General features: G+C 42.5%; 1 protein-coding gene and 1 long non-coding RNA gene across 3 annotated transcripts in view; both read left to right on the top strand.

Annotated features, from left to right (window-relative positions):
• The window catches only part of LOC144015509 (solute carrier family 66 member 2), a 139,179-nt gene extending 115,117 nt beyond the window's left edge, over positions 1-24,062 (top strand). The window contains exon 6 of one of the 2 annotated variants that reach the window (XM_077515566.1): positions 23,765-24,062. In XM_077515566.1, coding sequence (XP_077371692.1) covers positions 23,765-23,812 — 48 coding nt within the window. In that variant the 3' untranslated portion in view covers positions 23,813-24,062. Of the gene's footprint in view, positions 1-20,470; positions 20,580-23,764 lie in introns of those variants that run through there. The other variant, XM_077515564.1, reaches the window with a different exon arrangement.
• LOC144015505 (uncharacterized) lies at positions 7,096-10,158 on the top strand. The gene is made up of 2 exons (XR_013282738.1): positions 7,096-8,961; positions 9,023-10,158. It is a non-coding gene; the product is annotated as an uncharacterized LOC144015505 (long non-coding RNA).
• Positions 24,063-25,441: the final 1,379 nt, after the last annotated feature.

Here is a 25,441-nt window from a genome sequence, read left to right as displayed (position 1 = left end):
ATTTTATTTTTTTTAAGCTTGTTTATGCTCAGATATACTGTAGATCACCCAGCCAGTAAAACTGCCTTAAATCATTGCACTCTTTAGAAGGTTTTCTTGCTCACAGTGTTAGTGTTGTGCGATTGCAAAGCATGCTATGAGTAAATCATAGATGAGAATTCTGCTTGCTATACTGCATGTGTCATATTACATGGAGCCTTCATTAGGTACCGGTATTGGTTTATGTTTCAATTGAGAAGCCGGATTACAGTTTATCTAGTAAAGAGATAAGCAATGACATCTGTAAGAATTTTGTGTGGATCAGTTCAGCTGCCTTCATGAACTTGAGAATAGTGCCATTCATCATTTTAATTTGTGCGGTATTTGTTGCTGGAATTAAATCAGTGCTCCAAACACCCTGTGAATGACCTTATTAGCCGCTCTTTTGCTTTGTCTTGAATGGGTGAATGTGAGGCTTTGTGAAGCGCATTGGGAACCATATGTAGATAAAACGCGAAATGTGCACTCCATTTACCATTTTGACATCCACTGAAATGCATTGGGGGAAAATTGGATCTCATTTTCGTGCTGTCTTCGTCTCTGTTTGTCATGTGCTGGAGGTTGGATCCCGAAGCGCAGACACAAATAAGGTCTTAACTAGTTATTCACATCGAGAGGCGTAGAACAAACTTGACTAGACAAGAAACAAAGAGAGTTGCACAGAGGGACAGAATGCAATAATTCGGCAAGCACACACAATTCTCAGACTGCACCTACAGACAGTGAATCGATCTGAATGGTTGCAGCAAGTAAAGGAGTAAAGAACGACATTACATAGGTCCAGACATCACCTAAAGGATTATAGATTGACATCACATAGCCTAAAACTAGTTGAAACTAGATGATGGTTATATGATGGTCACATCAGTTCAAAACAGACACTTGTTATATCAGTACAAAACAGACACTTGACCTCACGGCCGTGAACCCAACTTAACAGGTCATGAACTCAAACTTAACCCTTGTGTGACATGAGTCAAGACCCAAACATTACACCCCTGCATGACCCGAGTAATGACACTCTTCTCAAATCAAATGTGTCTTTTTACTACTACAAACCCTCGTTCCTCTCCAATGTTGGTCAGACGTGTAAAAGTGCAGCTTAAAGGTTCGAGTTGTGTTCAACGTAGCTACATTCTCAACTCCCTTCTTTTTGCCCCTTCCCTATTCTCTCCCCTTCCTCCTCCTCTAAAATGTCAAATGACTCAATAAGTTACCTTAATGGGATGTGGGGCAGAGTGCGAGTGAAATATCCACCATATCGCAGAGCCACAGCTGGCCCGCAAATTGAAACAAAGCATTTTGTGTCCTTTGCCCATATGTTCTGTCTCTGGAGTATTTGTGTGAGCGGGTTTGAATTCTTTTGCCTGATGATTGCTTGTGCAGATCTTTGTTAACTTTCTCACCCCTAGTCATCAGTCGGGATGTAATGTCACGCAAGCAGCACATCCGTATGAACTCATGCACTCACACTCCAGTTGTTTTCTCAGCACTAAGTCACAGCAGCGAAGCGAGGTGCTACAGGGAAAACCTCAGCGGTGTATTTATTGGAAGTTCCTCTGCCCTCACACACTTTCATTCACTGGGTTTAGATTAAGACTGCAGGGATTTTCGCAAGCCTTCTCATGCGCTTGATTCATTTACTACCGTTGCCATTAGCTCAGGATTAACTTGAGGTGAATAGCGTCTGGTCTACTGCATTCTCATTTTGGGCTTAATCAATTGCAGCTCTTGTTTTTTTCCCTTTTACACTTCAATTTACAGTCAATGAATCAGTTTCTGAGTTTGCGTTTGACTTTGACTCTTTTGTCACTAATCTTGGCCTATCAAGTTGGAATTCTCAGCACTCGTGATGTTATCCGAAAGAAAGTTTATAACCCAAAGGGGACTAAAATCGGCTGAGGGTGATGTATAGGTCAAATGATGGAAAGAAGAGATGGTGCATGACAGTGTGGAGGATGATTATATGGTCAATAACCCTCATGGCCATCGCAGCAAAGTGCGATTGTCACTCAAGGAAAAAGCAGGGCAGCCTATGGCCGTGTTTCACACCCTGTCAAGTTGACATACCATCACTGATTATTATCAATGGCAATTACGCCCATCGTCATTTGCACGCGGCTAGTGGCCATTTAACAAAAGTGCATCTGTGGATTTTATTCACTGAGATAAATGATATTTATGCTCAAAATTTTCCACATACTTGCAGCCATCTTGACAATGTTGTGGTCATGGCACTCAAAGACCAAAATTGTCCAACTGTTCCGATATGGATCTTCCTTTGTGTGCTGGGGAAAGTCATTTTAGACGAGTGTTCGTTTCCCCAACTGTTTGTTGAGGAATTAAAAAACATAATCTCTCATAACATTTCTAATACATCCACCCATCCATTTTCTTGACCGCTTATTTCTCACAAGGGTCGGCGGGGTGCTGGAGCCTATCTCAGCTGGCTTTGGGCAGTAGGCGGGGTACACCCTGGACTGGTTGCCAGCCAATCGCAGGGCACAGAGACAAACAACCATCCACATGCACAAGCACACGTAGGGACAATTCGGAGCGCCCAATTAACCTGCCAGGCATGTCTTTGGAATGTGGGAGGAGACCGGAGTACCTGGAGAAGACCCACTCAGGCATGGGGAGAACATGCAAATTCCACCCAGGAAGGCCGGCGCCTGGACTCGAGTCCTCAGTACTGGGAGGCGGACGTGCTAACTAGTCAGCCACCGTGCCACCCCTAAAACGTCCGCTATGCTTATATCTGTCTAACTAATGATTGAAACTGTTAGAGTTATTGTGTATATATTATTCTATATTTTCTCTTATTACAGAGTTAGTTGTAAACTATGTATTCAGTATTTCACTATGAATTCAGTATTTCACTATGGGTGTGGAGCTGCTGCATGTTTATTCAACCTGAGGACATCTGGAATGTGGGAATGAAGAACTACAGCCTTCAAGGATTAGTAGTCGTGACGATTTAAAGGATGTCCTCTGTATTTTACGACTGCTGGAGTTGCTTATCACATTGCTGCCAGTACTCCCATTTTCCTCAGAGGCAAGTGTGTGGCCTATTGTGTATGTTAGGGAATCCCAAATAAAAGAGGAGAAGTAGGGAGTTGTGTCAGAAGGGGCTGGGAGCTTGTGATCTGCGCACAACTCTCTGTCAGCTTCTCCTCGCGAGTAATCAAATCCTTGTGTCTTCTCATTCTTTCTTCTGTGTATTTTAAATGTTGCAGGTGTTGACTTGACATTAACTTGGTCCTTTCGAGCCGGATCCCAGGACGCGTAAAGGATTCCAGTTGCAGAGTCGACCTCCAGGAAGACCGTGGCCACGGCAAATACTACCCTTTTCTGGGACTGGATTTTCGTCTCTGTGACTGGGATCTGGAAGGCTGACGGGAATCCAAAGGACGAGAAGACATCTGGGTGAGAAAAAATTTACTTTCCGGGGGAAAGTGTGAAGTGAATGTCGACGTAAAATCTGCGCGAAGGTACTGTCGCAGCCTGCACGAAGGTACTGTGTGGGAGGAAAAACCTTGTGAATACTAGTCAATGGCAAGTGAAGGGAACGGAGCCCAGTAACGTCCGTGTAAAGAGACGATGCCGGAGTCGTGTACGTACTTAAATTCCGTGAAACGCAGAAAATAAAAGGGCCTTGTGTGAGTGTGTGAAGTGAATGGAAGTGTCGTGTCATTTGATACTTACTTCATTTTAAACAAACAGGATTGTAAGTGACAACTCATTGTGGAAGCAAAGGCAAGAATTCTCCGCCCTATTGGGTAGAAGCTTGAGAATTACCACAGTGAGAAATTTATTGTCACCCTGTTATTTGAACCTATCAGTCCCTAGGAAACTCTAGGTTCACGGACTGAACCAAATTCATATAAAATGGGGGAAAATAAACAGTAAAAGTGAGCTACAAGATGAACTATCCAGTAAGGATTGGATGTTCATAGAAAAATTAGATCCATCTAAAATATAGCATTGAAATACGTGGATTACAAGATATACTTTTGCTGGCCAGCTTAATTTACAATAGTAAAAATAATAACAATAATAATGGTAATCCACTACAATATGAAATAAGGAATAAAATGAAAAGGAAAGTTGGAGCTTTAACAGCCTAATGATATCGAGGCATAAGTGTATTGTCTGTAAAAGTGTATGTGTGTGTGGCTTCTCACCGTGTTTGTCTCTGTGAGCTCTTGTGTATGTGTCTGTGTGTCATATTGTCTAAAGACGACGGCTTAAAAGGGTTTAAATTGTGTATAAGGGGTTGTTAGATCGTGTCTAACATAACTATGTTAAAAACGGTGAAATTGAGAAATTTTGGTCTGTATCAAATATGAGGTGCGTGGACCAAAAAGTGGTCCCAGAAAGGGTCATCACCCGGTCCTCAGGTGAAAATTGTGTATTTTGTTTTTGGATGGTAAAGCTAATTGTTTGAGAGTGAGTTAAGTAGGTGATTGATGACAAGTTGTTGGACTTCTGACACAAAAAAAAAAAAAAAAAAAAAAAAAAAAAAATCCTTTTTGTTGAACTATTTTGAGCATGGGAAATGATAAAAGTAAGAGAGAAACGTGAAAGTAGAATTGATTATGGTAGAATTAGAACAACTGGATAAAGAGAAGATGAATTAGTGGATGATTTTAAAGTGGGATTTGTGAAGTGTTTAGAACAAGTTGTGGTGGTGTAGATGATGATAAGACAGGAAGGTGTAACGTTAGAGGACACTGAGTTAAGAAATTACCCTCAAAAGTATAAAATAGATAGTTTAAAATGATTAGAGGAGTTAGAAAAGAAAAAACGGTAAAGGACTGCTGTGTTAGTCATATATATGAAATAATATGATTTTTATGGAAAATTGACAGTGATAGGAAGCAACGTAAGTAATTGATTACACAATTATACAATTTCTATTCTAGGTTTGAATGGTGATTAAAAATTGTGATCAGATGACAGGCAAAATGTGTAGTTGTGATGATTATTTAGGTGAATGATTCTTTAAAAAAAAAAAAAATAAAAATCAATAACTTTCGGAAGAAGAAGGTGTTATAACTGAATTTAATAACTGAGAAGATTTTTGGTTATTATTGGGAAAATAACTAAGTGGTACAGATATTGAGTCGGATTTCAAATATCACTATTTTTGAAATGTAGTGGAGGAATGATTTAATTTTAAGCAATATAGACATTTTTATACCTAATATTATGCTACCTCACTACATTAGGTGGATGTGGAGCTCTGATAGTTGGTTGTACGTTTGAATGTTGATAAAATTAAATAAAAAAATGGATAGATCTCCAGATAAGTTAAAGATTGACAGGGAGTGGTAAAATTAGGACTCAGAGATAAGAATTGACCTCTAAGGTATTTATGGACATAAAACACCTCATTCTGAGGGAAAAGCAAAGGCTATAAAATGAAATAAAATAAAAGCTCTCCAAAAGAAAGGCTAGCTAACAGGCCACAGAAAAGTCACTTCTAAACTAAAATGATACTGTGCCTATGAAAATGTACGAATAAAGGTTTACACAGAAGACAAATGACAATAAGGCTGAGTAATTAAATTAGTAAATGTTCTAAAAGTTTCTTATTGTGGTGTTTGCATTGAATAATAGATTTGGTGTGACTCATGCAGATCCAGATTAGAGAACAACATAAAATTGTAAGAAAGAGCCTTTACAATGTTGTTTTGAATATAGTCCTGAAGTTTGTATAAAAGATTGGTTACACGGAGGAATGTTTTCCTAATTGAATTCTGATTTAGCTCCTGCTGTGATTGAGTGTGAAATTTAACAAATTCTCCCTCACTAGAACCTGATAAGTAAAATAGGCATTAAAGGAAAAAAGATTATTAAAATGGTTTGAAAGGAACAACACATTATTAGTGGTAAGTTATTTAAAATAAATAAATAGCTGAGATTTGTACTTGATTAGAAGAAAAAAAAAAAAGGCATTTATAATTGAATTTGAATGTTCTTAAAAGAGCACAATTATTAATAGTTGCTTTTCCACCAACAAGCCCAGGATCTTTGAGTTCTGGGTAAAGTGAGTTTTTGGTTGTAAAAGTTCAGCAGGGAATTTCGAATTGTGTTTTTACAGTGTCTTAGAGTTCTCTGTAATTAATTTAAATGAGTTTGATTGAGACGAGCTGCTGTAAAAATACTGACCCCTCAAAGTAACCACCCTAGGTTAGCGAGACCCTGCTGCCGAGATAGTACTTGGATGCCCCATGAGGAATTGGTGGAAAAACGGCCATTTATTTGAACAAGGTGAACATAAAAAACAAAGATGAAACGAAACCAGTAAGCAGAATTATATTAAATTGGATTAGACCTAGTCTTGGTGTCTACACTAGATGGCAACATGGTAATAAAAAGATAAGCTGAGTAGAAAAAGGGATATCGCTATGTGAAAGGTGTAGGATCTTTGCATTTTTACGACGCAGTATATAACCTAAATAAATTCTTAAATGGTAGCTGACGCCTTATTACAAAAAGCGAGGGAACTGATTGTAAAGAAGGGAGATGATAAACTATGTCACTCTGAGCATAAATGTGAGAATGAAAACAATGCCACACCTACGAGTGTCACAGTTGACTACCTGTAAACTGATGATGGGTTTGATGCAGTGACACTGCATATAACAATTATGGCAGAACAAATAGAGATGACAGAACTTTTGTTTTTTTTTTAAAACTAAATAGGAAGAACTGTTTAACCTGCTTCCTTATGAATTCATCATTCATTCATTCATTCTGATGTTGGGTTTCTTGACAACATGTAAGTAAGTGGAAATCAGAGCAAACAGATCAGATATCATCTATGCTAAAGATGATTTATTGAAGTAAAATGCTGAATTGGAGATAAATTAGACTAGTGATTTAAGGACTCGCAAAGGGCAGGAGTGCTGATTGAAAATACTAAACATACTAACTGGAAATACATTATTAGATCATTTGGAATCTTGATGAAAATTTGAGGAATGAATAAGTACTATAACAGTACACCCAAATTGTATATTCTGGTCTAAATTTGCACTGGAAGGGAAATATACATACATATATATATATGACACACATATATATATATTGTTACTACAAGGATATTGTGAATGTCCCACAATACCCTCTCAAGCAATTAGAAATTGTTTGGGTACATTGGAAAGTCAGATTTTGACTTGCATGGACAAAATTATTTTATGGCATGATAGAAAATTGAGCTGTGAAATGAAAACCAGCAACAACTTAAAAGAAAGAAGAAATTGGAGAATGATGTAAATAAAGGTGTATTACACTTTTGTGCAACAAGGGTGTAATATTGAGATTGTTTTGATTGTAAAGTGGTTATGATGGAGACCCAACGATAAAACGAAGTAATTTTGTCGGCCCTAAGATTTGAAACAAATTACAAAATGATATCTTAAATTCCTGAGTGAAATTGTGACCTGTTATGAACTTTTGATGTTTGTGATTATACATATATAATTATACATGAATTGGGTGGATAATTATGCTAACAATTCTACTACTGAAATTGAATTGAGATACTGATAACAACGACAATGTTTGACAAATTTTAATAGATAGATGAATGTGAAAAATGCAGTTTGTGATTTAAATTGAACAATGATAGTAGTGGCTTTACGAAGATATTGGAAGGCCATTTGAACAGACAATTGATTGCTGACATGGTTATGAGTTTTGTTTAGAATGCATGAAGTAGAATTTAAGCCAGTATTTTATATTAATTGTGTACAAGATGATTGATATTCATGGTGGCTTTATTATTAACTACATATGGCTTTGGGAAAGATGTGTTACATTTAAACTTGATTATATGGTTGTAAACAATACAAGATGTAGTATGATACAATTAGTTTTGAAGAAATGCCAGACTACTACTATGCTATGTGTAGACTATAAAATTCTATCCGTCCAAGACATGTAAACTACAGTGTTCTTTCGCAAATTAGGGCCAGAGCGGTGAAGGCTACAGGGTCCCAATTGTTTTAAATTCCAAAAAAAAAGAAAAGAAAAAAGTGCTGATTTTGTGGATTTTTGTCCAGCTGTGTAATTTTTTGGAAGAGGAAAATGACTGTATGAAGGTTAACCCACTGATATACGAGGGAACACTGTAGTGGAAAAGAAAAAAAAGGAAAAATGAAAACCTTTTGTAAATATTGTGAAATTATTTTAAATTGCATGCAGCATAAGATTTATATGAAGTGGCTTGGACAATGATTTTGAGTTGTGAGCCATAAAAATGTCTCAAAAGGGGGGAGTTGGTAACAATACTGCAATACCGCATGTAAATTTTATATTTTTAATTTTTTAAGTTTTTATGTTTTTGGAATTTTGTTTTAGAATTTTGTTATACATGGAATTGATGTTTCTAATATTTTACAATTTTTGTTAGTGGCTATGGATTTTATGGAATTGAACAAAAAGTAAGACAATGTCAATATTAACAAGTACTGATTGATGGTCTTAAAAAATGTAACAATGAGTTGAAATTGTTCCAGAAAAACAACTGGATGTTATTATTATGGCAGAAGTATTGTGTGAACAGATCATGTCTCTATATGACATATTAGTTATTTGGAGTAATGAATGAAAGTCACTTTATATGTTACATTTTTAAGGGAAAAAGAGAAACGAGAGAAAAATACATGATCAAAGCATGGAGATAAGATAATTGATGATGAAGTAATTTGGGAAATTGTAAAAGGAACAAGACAGTTAAGATCGTTAGAAATTTCGTGTGGTAGACCATTTAAATTTGCCTATTGTAATAACCTGTTAAGCCGTACAGATGAAAGAAATTTATTTAAGTGACTATATGAGGAGATTGTTTAAATGATAAGGAAGTGAAAATGTTTAATCAAATGCCAGATGACTCTCTATCTCAGCAGGAAGGTAAGCCTCCCATCAAGGGTAGTGACTGACTTTGATTAAAGGTCCAGCCTAAGGTGGGAAGGCCCTTGTAAGTGTTGTTGGCCCCGAAGGTTGTGAAGATCGCTGAACGACTCTCCTAGATTCACCTATCGCATGGCACAAAACAGGTACCATTGACTAACAGCTTGCCAGGTTGCGGAGCGAAGCCTGACTGAAGTGAGGTCAGAGGAGAAACAAGCTTGACTCGCTGTGAAAAGTCTGACCAAGTAAGTCAGTGAAGACTTTGGGAGCACATTGTTTGCTACCCTCAAAGTTCCCCCAACCGCTGTGAAGTCCAGGGCCTGTCTACTGTGCATGATGTGTCAGAAGGGACAATTCATGGAGACGAGTCCCTTTCCTGAATCAAATGGAGCGTAAGATGCGATCAGACGCAGTTGGGGCTGTCTTTTTGATTTTGATTTTTGGGGCCATCTTGAAGAGGAAGAGAGACAGCTGGTTGAATTATTAGTGCTGAGAATTACATACAGAAGCATTGGATAATGTACACACATTAGAGCAACAACACATTGATTGCACTTTAAAGACGACACGTTGAATTATATTGTGCTTATGATAATTTTACTAATGTGGGGTTTTATGATGGAAAGAGAAATGTTACGTCATGCTCTATGTGGTATTGATAGTGTTGACAAAGGACTTATTTGTGTAATGGGAAAAATTGTGTTATGCACTGTGATGGTGATGTTTTGCTTTTTTTAACAAATACATGGTATGAGACTTTGAGCAAATATATAATAAACAGGGGGGAATGTTAGAGTTATTGTGTATATATTATTCTATATTTTCTCTTATTACAGAGTTAGTTGTAAACTATGTATTCAGTATTTCACTATGAATTCAGTATTTCACTATGGGTGTGGAGCTGCTGCATGTTTATTCAACCTGAGGACATCTGGAATGTGGGAATGAAGAACTACAGCCTTCAAGGATTAGTAGTCGTGACGATTTAAAGGATGTCCTCTGTATTTTACGACTGCTGGAGTTGCTTATCACATTGCTGCCAGTACTCCCATTTTCCTCAGAGGCAAGTGTGTGGCCTATTGTGTATGTTAGGGAATCCCAAATAAAAGAGGAGAAGTAGGGAGTTGTGTCAGAAGGGGCTGGGAGCTTGTGATCTGCGCACAACTCTCTGTCAGCTTCTCCTCGCGAGTAATCAAATCCTTGTGTCTTCTCATTCTTTCTTCTGTGTATTTTAAATGTTGCAGGTGTTGACTTGACAGAAACTTTTGAAGCAACTTTTCATTTTGCAGCATGCCAACGTGTCTTGAGCTTTGCTGCAGTGCTGTGGCGGCTTCAGAAAGGCAAATTTGTGGCAGGAGGTTTAGAAATTATGAGAAACTAAAATTGAAAAAAACATTTTTGTCACTAAAAACTAAAACTAAGTGACACTACATCTTATTTTAGTAAAAGGAACTAGAACTATAATTAAGGTGAAAATGTTTCTTGTCATCTTTGCCAATTAATAATATCTTAATGCTAATCAGCTGCCCTGGAACCGAAAATGCAGAGTTTCCTATCTCTGGGAAGGGCAACTCGCTGCTCAGGTTGAGTCTCAGGCCTCGTCCACATGAAAGCCCGTTTCAATGTATCCTCACAAGTTTCTTACCGTTTGGGCAGTTCATCCACACAAGCGGCGCCGTTTCGGAGCTTGAAACCGATCACTTTTGGAACCGGGCTATTTCCAAATGCCAATGTTGACTCCATATGCGGGATACTCCTCCAGTGATGATGCAATTCTCGCGTGACTGCGTGCAAACCGCCACTCTGTCAACAACAATGGCGGATAACCGTGTTGTCGTCGTTTTGCGCAACCTCCTTACTTGCTTATGCTTTTACAGCTAAATGTTTTGCGTGATGTTGTTGTACTTGAATCACCCGGCATTGTTACTTCTCTTGTCCTTATCCAGTAATACATTCAGATCAGTGGTTTGTCTTCTTCTCTGATTCTTCTTCTATGCTTTCTGTTAACTCCCTGTGGCTGCGCTACAGCGCCACTACAGACTTGGCTTCTATATTACAGCCGTTAAATGTCCTCAGTGTGTTCTTTTGGACACTCGCATGTCAAGTCAAGTCATCTTCAAGAAACGCTTCTGTCTGTACAAGATTTTTTTGAGGAATTTTATTTGCGTCCGTGTGAACAGGGTCTCAGTGGTTGTTGAACATGCTTTGTGAAATGGACCTCGGGTGAATTGCATTATCTTGTTAGTTTATTGTGTTTAGTTCCCTATTTCTTTCCAGTTCTTGTTGGATCATTTGTTTACTTTTGCCCACCTCTCCATGTTAATATAGGCCTAAGTTTGTCTGAATGTTACTTTGGTGTTTTTTAGACATGGATTTAGTTTCTTCGTGTTTCCAGAATGCCTCGTTTGTTGTGCTTTTTGGAATAAAAAAACCTTTTGCACATTATTATGTCTTGCCTCCCAGCATTTGGATCGTCAACCCCCTCGCTACATGACATTAAATGTTTATATAAAGACCCTCAATTTCGCAACTGCCGTGCCTTGTCGGTGTTTGGGTTCTAAATAAGCACCTCACCTGACAGAAACAATATATTGAACATTTACAATCAAATTTTGAATTTAGTATTGCTAGATTCATAGCCAACAGTAGGATGGCAAGGCATTTGGTAAAGCTCCCCTGTAAAGCCACCTCTGCCTCAGAGCGTCTTCATTGTTTGGTACAAGCAAATAGGAATAAACGTGTTTGCTATTTCAACTAATCCATGATTGGAAAGGATCTCATAAACAAGATTAAGTAAAATTAATTTTATGTTGACTATACAGAATCTTCAAGCATATTCGATCATTTTTCAGATACACAGACTTTTCCTTTTAACTTAGAGAGTGCAATCTCCACCCAGGCAGCTCTATTTCCCAAAAGTGCCATAATCCTCCAAAAGCAGGGCAATGTTGTTTCTGCATAATCTTGCAAACAGACAGACAAAGCACAACCTCCTGGAAGACGTTAAAAAAAAAAAAAAAAAAAAAAAAAAAAAAAAAAAAAAGCAAACGCATTCATAACGAGACCTGAACTGAATTGAGCTCCATTAGTGAGCAGTGCAATGCATTCACAGTGTGTAAGCTCTATTAGTGTTCCCAAGCGTGAAAGTAAAAATCCAAGCACAGATGTTGGCGCCGCTCTTGAGATCCAAGGGCAACGGGGTCCTCGCGGTTTTCACCCTGAGGGAGAGCACTGATGGCTTCGGGGTGGGAGGACAGGAGAGGGGTTGAGAGGCTTAGAAGATGATGAGAATGAAAAAAAATGGTGAATTGGACTGTGAAGAGGGGAGGGAAAGACTTGAAAGGAGAAGAGACGTGACTATGGTTGGGCCGAAAAGATAATGAAAGGAGGTTAAAGGCTCTCAACACAAGTGTATACTTTGTATGCATCATTGACTCATCTCCTTCCTGTATAGTTCTGCTGTCTCGTTATTCGTCAGTCTTTTAGGAATAGGGTGGGGAAACTAATAGCAGCGACCCCATCACATGAAGGTTTTGCAGGAAAGATTAACAAATGGCCTTCTCATCTACCGTAAATCTCGCTTTTGCAGTCTGAGTACTTGTTAACAGTGCAGATTAATGTTCTGTCACACCCTTGTACTCCTAATTTCCTTAAGTACGGTATTTATGTTTGCAAACTCTGGAATTACATCCCCCGTAGTGCTGTTTGTAATGTTTATAGTGATGCTAAATCATCCTCATTAGTGCGACTCACATTTATTCCACCGCCTTATACCAAACTGATGAATCATTCTCTAATGTTTAGCTCAGTATAGCAGTGTATCGTGTACCGAAGCACCAGATTTCCCGAGAACATTATTTTCACCACATTGATCAATAGAGATGGTACAGTCACGTGCAAACGTTTCCTGTTCGTTTGAGCCAGACGTGCTACATGTATGAAACACGGCTGTTACACCACAGACCAGTTCGATGGAATCAGAGTTCAAATCTCTTGGGCATGTCTGTGTGAAATTTGTATGCTTTCTTTTCTTGTGTGAGTTTTCTCTGGGTACTGTTTCCACCCACAGTCCAAAAACATGTATATCTGGTTCGCTGAAGATAATCTGTGTTTATCATGTTTATTGGCAACCCTTGAAAGCGTGAACATGTTTTGACCCCACAGATTTGGCCAAACAAGTGAAATTCATTTCAGCCTCCCCTTTGAGCCACTAACTCGAGGCATTCTTACACCGGCAAGAAGCTAAAATAGGACTTGAGATGTTCTATCTGGATAGAATTGCAAAAGACCTTTTGCCTTTGTTAATCAAGCTGCTTTTAAGGGATTAAAATTGGCGGAAGCTCAGTGGAACAATGTCGCTCATGTACTGAAAATGTATGCTCATCAGTATTTGGAATATGAATGACCAAGGGGAATTATAGCTGCACAAAAAAATTTGCCATTACATTATCATAGTGAGGTTAAGCATTTATATGTAAATTTCAGGCAGCACAGAGGGCACGTTTGGAACATCCACCGCATAGTTCTGAATTAAAAATCTGAGTGTGTGGAGTTTACTTGCTATCCCAGAAAACATTTTTCATATATTTATTTGGGATGTTCGATATCACTTTTTTTCCAGACTGATACCAGTAAGAGTACTTAACTCTTCAATAGTCACAGAAATCAAGTACCGATACCACTAGTATTCTTGATAAGGGCTGCACAATATTGGAAAAACGCCATATGCGAGATAGGTGTTGAATAATGCAATACTGATATAATTGCGATACTTAAGATGTACCTGAATAAATGAAAATGTTATTATCTAATGAAAGAAATACTTTTTTTTTTCATGTAACAAAATAGCCTCGTTACATTCTTCGCTTATTAATTTGTAATAACTTGCAAATTGCATCTGATCAGTCAACGTCCGATAAAAGCATACAATTCCGCACTAAAGCTGTGAGCAGCTATGAAGGCCGTCGCAACCCTGGCCACATTGGGGTACTTGCACGTTGGGGTACTCACAAAATTCTTCTAAAATGTGTTTGCCAGGGTTGCATGGGTGCAAAGTTACATCATGAGTATTCGCTGAGGTTTAGACCCTCAAAAGCAGCATTGTTTTTCTTTGCAAACAGCGCATCGCCACTGTCACGCCGCCACCAGAGTGGCGGGTCAAGCTTTTATTTGTCACAGTCAGGTTCCTGTTTTATTTTGAAATTACTAACTCTCATCTCATCCCAGGTCACTTACCCTTTCTGCAGCTCACTGATTACCGGTCCACGCCCATGATCACCACCACCTGTTCCCAATCAACCCGGACATAAAAGCCACCTGCATTCTCCCCTCCGTTGCCGAAGTGTCACATCTCAGTGCATGGAAGCGTCCTCACAGTCCTTGTTCCTCAGTCCTTGTTCGATGTCTTGCCTTGCTTTGTCTTGCGCCCTTAGTTTGCCCCTTGTTTTCCTCCCTAGCGGAGCGCTTTTAGTTGTCCCTGTTTTTGAGTGCCCTTGTTTATTCTCCAGTTTGGAGCTCCTTTTGTTCTGCCTTTTTTCCCTCCTTGAGAGGTGTTTTTTGGTTCGTTGGATTAAAGCTGCAGCCTTGTTGGCCAACTTACACTCTGCGTCTGAGTCCTACCTCCTCGCATCGTGTCAGTACACTTCGGCCAGCATGGACCCAGCGGACAAGTTGGAGGCTGCACTTCGACGACAGGCCGTCCGCCTGTCGCACACGGAGGAGGCCCAGCAGGCTATGGTCACCCGGATGGGAGAGCTCGCTGGACAGGTGCAGGAGTTAGTGAGCTACCTGCAACACTCCAAGCCGATCGTCACGAAACCAGAGACCGCAGAACCACCGATCCCGACTCCAGCCTTGGCTGGAATGAGACTGGCTCTCCCGGAGCGATACTCGGGAGACCAAGGACAATGTCAGGCATTCCTGACCGAATGCGACTTACACTTTGAACTCTCGCCACAGGCTTTCCCCACCGACCGTTCCCGAGTGGCCTTCATGATTTCCCACCTGACGGGACGAGCCAGAGACTGGGCCACCGCGGAATGGGCACGGCACTCCCCGACTTGCTCAACTGCAGCCGGGTTTAGCAGGGCACTTCGTCTTGTTTTCGATCCCACCAACATGGATCGGGAAAAGACTCGAGAGCTAAGCAACCTCACACAAGGCCGAGAATCGGTTAATGACTATGCGATCCGATTCCGAACTCTAGCGGCCAAGAGTGGCTGGAATGAGACAGCTCTCGTTGATCATTTTTTTAAGGGCCTCTCCGTCGCTATGCAAGAACTCCTACTACCCGTGGACTTACCTAGCGACTTGGACTCATTGATCGCGCTGGCCATCCGCACCGATCACCGGAGGCGAGATCTCATGTATACCAGCGGACACCATCGAAGGACCGGCTCAGGATTCTTTCGGCACCCCACAGCAAGGGAATCACCACAAGGGGAATTTTCCCAGTCATCCACATCGGGGAGGTCCAGCGAGAGTGGCGAGGAGCCAATGCAGCTGGACCGCGCCCGACTGACTCACCATGAACGCCAGCGACGTCGTCAAGAGGGGCGGTGCTACTATTGTGGAGAAAGAGGACATTTGGTGGTAGCTTGTCCCACCAAGCGAGGCCCTCCGGTGACTTCCGAGACTCCCAAACCGGTCAAGGACCGAAAACTCACGCAAGTCACGATTTCCTGCAATACCACTTCCACAGACCTACTAGCTCTCATTGACTCTGGAGCGGACGAGAGCCTCATGGATTGGGGTCTGGTGAAGAAATTGCAGGCCGGCACGGAACCACTTACTACCCACATGAGGGCCAGGGCGCTCAATGGCAAAGACCTATTCCTCATCACACACGTCACAGAACCACTCGAGATCCACATTGGGCAGCACAGAGAACTCCTTCGCTTCCATGTCTTCCGGTCCCCATCACACACACTGGTCCTGGGTCATCCCTGGTTGCAGTTGCACAACCCCCGCATCGACTGGCGATCGGGGCGAGTCCTGGACTGGGGAGATGATTGTGACCATCATGGGGTGGAGCGGCCAGCGGCAGAGGCACCTCCCGCTGCCATCCGACAGGTGTCTCTCGTTAATGACCAGGATTACCCGGACCTGAACACCGTTCCCACCTGCTATCATCCTCTCAGGGAGGTGTTCAGCAAGACCAAGGCCATGTCACTTCCCCCACATCGATCCTATGACTGTGCGATCGAGTTGATTCCTGGATCTACCATCCCCAAGGGGAGATTGTACTCGGTTTCGGGCCCCGAACGCAAGGCCCTAAACGAGTACATAGACACTTCATTGAAAGCCGGACTTATTCGGCCCTCGTCATCGCCAGCTGGAGCCGGGTTTTTCTTTGTGGGCAAGAAGGATGGCTCATTACGCCCTTGCATTGACTACAGTCCTCTGAATGAAATCACAGTCAAGAATCGTTATCCTCTGCCCTTAATGTCTTCAGTATTCGACCAGCTCCAGCAAGCCAAGATATTCACCAAACTGGATCTCCGCAACGCCTATCATCTCGTCCGTATTCGTGCAGGGGATGAGTGGAAAACTGGCTTCAATACTCCCCGAGGCCACTACGAATACTTAGTCATGCCCTTTGGACTCACGAATGCGCCAGCAGTTTTCCAGGCCATGATTAATGACGTGCTCAAGGACTTCATCGATCAGTTCGTATATGTTTATCTGGACGACATATTAATCTACTCACCGGACTTGAAAACCCACCAGCACCATGTCACCCAAGTCTTGAAACGCCTGCTTGATCACCAACTCTACGTAAAGGCTGAGAAGAGCCTTTTCCACACCGACACCATCTCATTTCTGGGATTCGTTGTATCCCCGGGCAAGGTCGAGATGGAGTCGGAGAAGGTCAGCGCAGTCAGGGACTGGCCCACACCTGAATCCAGGAAAAAGGTGCAACAATTCCTGGGATTCGCCAACTTTTACAGACGCTTCATCCGCAACTTCAGCACCATCGCAGCTCCACTCCATGCCTTGACCTCCCCACAGCAACGCTTCACCTGGACCCCGGAAGCCAACACTGCATTCAATGAACTCAAGAAACGATTCACAGAGGCCCCGATACTCAGAGTTCCTGATCCTACCCGCCAGTTCGTGGTCGAGGTAGATGCCTCCAATCTGGGTATCGGGGCCGTCCTATCCCAAAGGAGCCAGGAAGATGGGAAGGTGCACCCCTGTGCATTTTTGTCCCGAAAGCTCTCCAAGGCTGAGCGCAATTACAGCGTGGGAGACCGAGAATTGCTGGCTGTCAAGGTCGCCTTGGAAGAGTGGAGGCACTGGCTGGAGGGCGCAGAACACCCCTTCATCATCTGGACAGACCACCGCAACCTGGAATACCTACGTCACGCCAAAAGACTGAACCCACGACAGGCCAGGTGGTCATTGTTTTTTAACAGATTCTCGTTTTCTCTAACTTACAGACCCGGAAGCAAGAATGTCAAAGCAGATGCTCTTTCACGAATTCATGACCCTGAAACCACAGCAATCGAACCAGAGCCCATCCTGCCTAAAGACTGCATAATAGGAACCATGTCATGGCAAATAGAAGAGGAGGTCAAGGAGGCACTCCAGGACACAGTCACGCCGAAGGAGTGCCCACCACGGCGGCTTTTCGTTCCGGAGACCCGAAGAGCACAGGTGATCGACTGGGCGCACACCTCACGTCTGTCTTGTCACCCAGGTACTCGCAGGACCCTGTTCGCTGTCGCCCGGAGGTTCTGGTGGCCTTCTATGGAAACCTCGGTGCAGGAATACATCAAGGCTTGCCCAGTTTGTGCCAGGAATAAAGTATCGACTCAACCAAGGATGGGTCTCCTCCAGCCACTGCCGATTCCCTCAAGACCCTGGGCGGAGATTTCTATGGACTTTGTTACTGGACTTCCCACTTCACATGGTAAAACCACAATACTCACAGTTGTCGACCGCTTTTCAAAGATGGCCCGCTTTATCCCATTACCCAAGCTTCCCTCAGCCAAGAGAACCGCCGAAGTCATGATCGACCAAGTGTTCAGGGTTCATGGATTCCCACGGCACATAGTGTCGGACCGCGGTCCCCAGTTTGTTTCTCGTTTTTGGAGGGAGTTCTGCAGAGCCATAGGGGCAAAGGCGAACCTAACCTCAGGTTACCACCCGGAGGCCAATGGACAAGCTGAGAGGCTCAACCAACAGCTGGAAACCGGTCTCCGATGCCTTGTCTCCCAAAACCCTTCCTCTTGGAGCAAGAACCTGGTATGGGTCGAACTAGCTCATAACTCCTTACCCACCTCTGCCACAGGAATCACGCCGTTTAAATGTGTTCACGGATACGATCCACCGTACTTCGCGGACCTGGAGGAGGAAGCCTCAGTCCCCTCGGTTCTCGCCATGGTCCGCAGATGTCGCCGAATCTGGTCAGCAGCTCGACTGGCACTACAGCGTCAAGGCGACAGGGTGAAAAGAGCTGCTGACCGGAAGAGGAAGGCCGCACCCCAATACCAGCCAGGCCAAAAGGTATGGCTTTCCACGAAACACCTTCATCTCAAAGTACCATGTCCAAAGTTGGCCCCTAGATTCGTGGGGCCATTCCCGATTGCCAAGACTATAGGCCCTGCCGCCGTGCGCCTTTGCCTACCTCGATACCTCCGCACCCACCCCACCTTCCACGTGAGCCAGGTCAAGCCAGTCCAGGACAGTTCCCTGGTCCCGCCCGAGCCCGCGCCGCCCCCTCCGGAGATGGTGGAGGGGGGCCCGGTCTATAAAGTGAGAAAGTTGTTGGACGTCAGGAAGCGGGGCCGGGGACACCAATACCTGGTGGATTGGGAGGGTTACGGGCCAGAAGAGAGGCAGTGGGTGCCCGCCCGGTTCATCGTGGACCCCTCCCTCATCGACGAATTCTATGATGAACACCCCGAGATTCCTGGGCCGTCGAGAGCCGGCCGTTGAGGGGGGGGTACCTGCATTCTCCCCTCCGTTGCCGAAGTGTCACATCTCAGTGCATGGAAGCGTCCTCACAGTCCTTGTTCCACAGTCCTTGTTCGATGTCTTGCCTTGCTTTGTCTTGCGCCCTTAGTTTGCCCCTTGTTTTCCTCCCTAGCGGAGCGCTTTTAGTTGTCCCTGTTTTTGAGTGCCCTTGTTTATTCTCCAGTTTGGAGCTCCTTTTGTTCTGCCTTTTTTCCCTCCTTGAGAGGTGTTTTTTGGTTCGTTGGATTAAAGCTGCAGCCTTGTTGGCCAACTTACACTCTGCGTCTGAGTCCTACCTCCTCGCATCGTGTCAGCCACAGCAGCAACAAAACATTTCATTTCTAGTACCTGATCGTAAAACAGCCACAAGAGGGGTTTGTTCGACTTGATACCGATACATGGTATCGGCACTTGCCCATCCCTAGTATTTAGTTGTTCTTTAAAGCCACAGTGTGTAACCTTTAGTGCCATCTAGTGGTGAACTAATAATTCATTCAATTTTAAAAAAAAAACACTATTGATTTCAATAATATGCACCAAAAAAAGTTCTCTCACATAAACATACATTTTATAATACAATCGTAGGTCTCGTAATCACTATTCCATGGCTGTAGTCTCACCTTCAGAGGCTAACATGTTTCGTCACCATCTTCCTGCTACGGATGCCCAAAGGGCAACTTCGCTAATGTTGCTCGCCCTGGTGGTGCGTGCGTCTAGTGTCAGAGCGGGTCGACCGCTGCTTACATTCCACAGCTGGGGCCTGCAGGTGTCATCGCTGAAACCGGTCATTCGGGCTCCCGTCGTTTTTGTCGCCTTCTGTTTTGCTCTCGAAAGATCTTACTAGATTTTTTTTTTTTTTTTTTACTAGCTTCTCCCGCTAGCCGTTCGTTAGCTGCTCTGGCTAAATGCGGCTCACTCGGTCTTTCCGCATCACAAGCCGGGCTTCACACCTGTTGCCAAGTCGCTGTTGTTTTCAGAGATGCTGGTTTGCTCACGCAAATATAAGAATTGATGGTAGGCTTGCGGAGTGTGATCTCTCTGAGCCAACGTTGTGTGTGCGCTTCTAACTGCATGTGCTCTGGCTGCATTCTGTGCTATAGTGACATGTAGTGGTCACTTATTACACACTGTGCCTTTAATGTATCATGACTACCATAACATGCAGTAAATTGTGCTATGTGAATGAAAATATGCTACAAAATATTGCTGAACAAGTAGTTACCAATGCATACGTTTGGTACATTTACACAATCTAACATAAAGCAAACATCCATCCGTTTTCTTGACCGCTTATTCCTCACAAGGGTTGCGGGCGGTGCTGGAGCCTATCTCACCTGGCTTTGGGCAGTAGGCGGGGTACACCCTGAACTGGTTGCCAGCCAATCGCAGAAACAATAACAAATAAATCAATATTTTCCTTTTCCTGTGATGCTAAAAAATGGAAACGAAAGTCACAAAACCTCCTTCAGTATGATGCAGTACATTGACAAAACCGCCATACCAATGTCATGGTTCGGTTCTCAGCCCTGTTGTGCTTTTTGTCTTTCAGTGCCGGTAACGAGGGGGGCGTTCCCCAGCGCCGCACCTGCAACGTGTTAGTAATCAAGACTATAAGAGGACTCCGAGCAGCAACTGCCAGCTGTCGGATTATTATTTGCTCACCATTGTGTCCAAGTGTTCTCCGCGTTCTCCTGTTTGGTAAAGTTTTGAATCTGCTGTCGTCCTAGGTTAAGTTTTGTATTCACGTGTGTTTAGCCGCGTCGCCTTTTGTTGTTCTTCCATGTTGGATTGATTCCGTATCCTATTTCGTGTAGTCCTTGCCGGTTGCAAGTGTTTTGTGTTTCCTACTCGGTCCTTGCCTTTTGCAAGTATTTTTTGTTGCATTCGTGCTCCTTGCCTTTTGCAAGTGTTTTCTGTTACTTTCGTGCTCCTTGCCTGTTGCAAGTGTTTTTCTGTAATCCTCGTTGTCTTGCCTGCGAGCAAGCTTTGATTACTCGCTTCTCAAAAAATAAATCGAGATTGTATTTTTTCCTCCTCTGAGCCTGCGTTTTTGGGATCTGTTTTTTCATCGACTCTGTCGAGTCCTAACAACCAAACATTAATGAATACCTGCACGGGTCTGTTATTTTTGTAAATGCAAAGCTTTCATGTGAGATCTCAATGTACGATTATCACACGGGGGAAGCCCACAGCATCGCCAGTCTGCTGGTAAACAACTCCTTGACCTTTTTCCATTCGTCCATCCACTGTGGGACTTATCAGCCCACATTGAGCGCATGCATGGTTGCGTAATGTGCCCGCACACATGCGAACAAACGCACACCTAATGTGCTTTCTTTTCACTTGTCTCCTTTAAGACACACGGCACTGAGGAAAAGAGGTTGAGCAGGAAAGAGTAGACTTTTCTCCTCCCACACTCGCTTTAAAACCAGCTCTCCTCTTCTGTGCTGTATCATTGCCGCCTTTATGGATCTCTAGTTCCCAGTGTGAATTATTAACTACCACACTACAAGCCCAGACAAGTGACTTGAGAATCTCTCACTCCAATTAAAAGAAGAGAGCTTCACTTTGTTTTTAGCTGCCTCCCACTTTCCATTCAGCCATGTAAGCACTCCCGGAAAATGTGTTGGGTGTGTTAGTGGCAGTGTTGCCGGTAACGCGTTACTAACGCGTTACTCAAAAACATTTGCTTTCAGAACAACCACATTTTAGGATTACAGGAACTAGGAAGTATGGGGCCACTCGCTTTCGTGTCAGAACTGCTTGCAGACTGCCGGGGACACACACAACAACACCAACACTAAATGCCCGAAACCGCCCGATGAGGGGTCAGTGTTTTAAAAGTAATATAACTACACCGGGCGTCGGTCTACCGTAAACATCATGAGCACCTACGACAGAACAGTGAGGTCTCGTGAGACGGGACATTCCGAGAATTGCGCCTCAGAAGCAAAACTCTCTTCAATGGAAACACCGACAATTCGAAATTGTACTTTATCGAAATAGTATAAAGTATAGTACAATATCGCTTTTATTTTTGCGAAAAAAGGGTAATGGAAACGCACCTAGAAAAGAGGAACACCATGAGTCTAGGACTTAGCATAAGGACTTTGAATGTTGGAAGTATGACAGGAAAAGATAGAGAGCTGGTTGACATGATGCAGAGGAGGAAGGTGGACATACTGTGTGTTCCGGAGACTAGGTGGAAAGGGAGCAAAGCTAGAAGTTTAGGAGCTGTTTTCAAATTGTTGTATCATGGTTTAAATAGAAAGAGAAATGGAGTAGGGGTTATCGTGAATGAGGAGTTTAAAAATTGCTTTAAGTAACTACTAGTCTAACGCGCTACTTTATTCTACAAAGTAGTCTGATTAAAGTTACTGTCCAGAGATTCAATGCGTTACTCCACATTTTCATGAAGAAGGCAAAATATCTCAGTGTTGTAACAGTCACAAACAACTGCCGCTAACTACGAAGATGAGGCGGAAGTCATTGATCACCACACTGAATTCAGCCATGGTCTGGTCGTGAATGGTTTGCACATTCAAAACAAAAGTGATGATACTTTTACTACTAGTTTTATTAACCAACAGGCACACAACGCAACAAAAAAAAAGTGTACATTATGGACCATAAAAGTGGTTAAAAAAAATATAATTTATTTCCATCCTGGTCCGTGAAGCATTATGGGATGAGGTCGTCTCCCCCCTCTCGCCAGGGGGAGTGACGTCAGACAAGTCACGTTTTCAGTAGTGGACCGGATATCGCGTGGCTGTGAATCGGTTGCGAGTGAGGCTTTATAGTTTTCATAACAATAGCAAGAGTTCTGCGTCGTGCTCTACTTGTTTTGTTTACATTTCAGTAGCATCACTATTCAAGTTACTTCCGTGTTTACAGAGAGCTAGCAAAGTAGCGCTCAGAGACGCTTCATTCCCCGGATGTTGTAAACATAATGCAAAGACGTTACGCACCTTTTACCGTCAACGCCGTGCTCGCGACACGGCGCGCGCGCGCACAACGAGTGACAACATGCAACTGGAGACAATTAGCAGAAGCCAGTGCCGTACATCTCGGTATTTCCCATGGCTATCGAGTCCTCTCGGTGCACTTGTATGTCCCAGGCCGGCGTTGGTACTGCGCGCGAGCCAAAAAGAATAACTCCCGTGACGATCCAATGCATGGATTCAAACGACACAGGTATGTCCCACAGCCAACACACCAGCTATGCTAAAAGCACAATGCAAGTATCTAATTTCTCAGTTTGTGGCACCCTGTCAATGTCTACAACTAGCATGAGCAGCAGATAGGAGAACTGAGACGTGCCCGCAATTACGTCATCAAACTCAAAATGAACGACAGCCCAAAAAACAAAATATAAACAGTAGTGATTCTGTGGTCATCATCGTGTCTCAGATTAAAAAAACAAAAAAGATGTCATACATTAACCAAAAAGGAATGTCATGGCAAAAGAAAAACAAAAATTGTTGATTAAAAAGGGAAATTAACTTTTGGAAATATTTTTGCATATATTAAGTGGTTAAAATGTGTTTGATAGATTTATTGTTCCATAAGGTGGCTTCATATTTCTTTTGGCTGGACGGTAGGTTTATTTCATGTCTTAAATGTATGTTTCTGAAATACTTCACAATGTGCACATATTCTGTTTAATTGTGTTGGTGTCTGTCTAAAGGTTAAATATTTATATTTAACATTAAATTATCAACCTTTTGTTTTCCTGATCCTTATTTTGTGTCACGCCGCCACCGGCGTGACGGCCCATGCTTTTGTTTTCACAGTAAGGTTCCCGTTTTATTTTGAAAGTATTAACTATCTCCTCTCACCCCAGGTCACTTACCCTTCCTGCCGCTCCATAATCACCGGTCCCCACCCATGATAATGAACACCTGCCACCAATCAAGACAGACAATAAAAGCCACCTGCATTCTCCCCTCCGTTGCCGAAGTGTCACAGTCAGTGCATGGAAGCGTCCCACAGTCCTCGAGTCCTTGTTCCCGTTGCCTTGTTGTTTTGCCTTGTTTTTGTGCCTTATCCTCCACAGCGGAGCGCCCTTAGTTACCCCTTGTGCCTTGAGCCTTGTTTCCTCCCTAGCGGAGCGCCTTTTGTTGTCCCCTGTACCTTTTGCCTGTTTTTTCCACCCCAGTGGAGCGTTTTTAGTTCTCCACTTTTTGATTCCCCTTTCTCCTCTCAGGTTGAGAGGAGACAGCTGTTGGCCAGAAATAAACCTGTTACCTTTGTGGCCTACCTTTATCCTGCGTCTGAGTCCTACCTTTCCTCGTCGTGTCATTTTGTAGAGAGAGAGAAAAAAAACAATTATAACTGTCAATAACTACTAATAAATATTTAAACTGATACATTTTTCAGTCATATCGCCCAGCCCTTTGTTGCGGTATATTTAAATAATTGATTCAAAATATAAAAATATAGAAGACATATTTGTTGTTGTTCACATTTGTAGATACTGTAAAAATTTGTGGTGTTTTAAGATTAATGTTTACAAGCAACAAATGTCACTATAAGTTTTGAATATTGAAATGAATCGTATCAAATCGAAAATTGTATCGTTCCCAAACTTAATCGAACCGTATCGAACCGTTCTGTTCTGAAATCTAATCGTTTTTCAATCGAATCGCAACCTGTGTATCGAGATACATATCGAATCGGCCTCATTTCAGAGATTCCCACCCCTAGTTTTCAGCATGCACGAGTCGACTCAAGTGTACACACTGGAATAGCGGAACAAACAATAGAGGAATTAAGGGGATTTTCATTTTCACCCTGGATAGATTTTTATTTTTTGTTTTATAAAAAGTATTTACGTTACAAATAGTCAAGAGAGACTGCCTATTTTGTTTTTCATTAAAAGAAAACTTTATTTTCATGTTAAACATGCACTTTCAATAAAGTATTTGGAACTCCGTTTCTACCGCATTATTTTTATGTTGAGATGGTGTTATCGGCAGCTACTGAGAGTAACTAAAAAAGTAACTTTTAATCTAACTTAGTTACTTTTAAAATCAAGTAATCAGTAACGCAATTTAGTTACTTTTAAAACCAAGTAATCAGTAAAGTAACTAAGTTACTTTTTCAAGGTAACTGTGGCAACACTGGTTAGTGGGTACAGGGAGTGCATTACAGGCTACTACAGATGGGCCGGGGATAGTTATGAAACTCTTTAGATATGTTTGTGATTAGCTTGCTGGCATTACTTCAGCTTTTGTCATTTTACACTAAATCGCAAATAATGTACAGGGTGTAAGTTGTAAGAGTTATTGGGTGAATATTTCACTTTTGCTGCTTCACATTTGTATTAAGATTTTCCAGTCATTGTATGATTATTATTTTCCTCTTATACAACTTGAAAGCATCAGTATCTGATTTCAGTGGCGGCACATTCACTTTCAGCCTGAGGGGGAATAAGTCCAATGGGTTTGTGATCTTCTTGACCGCTTGCTCTTGTGATATTTTAGATTCTTGCTTTGCCCTGACCGTGACTAGCGGGCAC

Source organism: Festucalex cinctus, chromosome 3 (assembly GCF_051991245.1).
Source record: "Festucalex cinctus isolate MCC-2025b chromosome 3, RoL_Fcin_1.0, whole genome shotgun sequence".
NCBI lineage: Eukaryota > Metazoa > Chordata > Actinopteri > Syngnathiformes > Syngnathidae > Festucalex > Festucalex cinctus.
The sequence above is the reverse complement of the archived record's forward strand: the minus strand, read 5'-3'. Positions and strand labels throughout refer to the sequence as shown.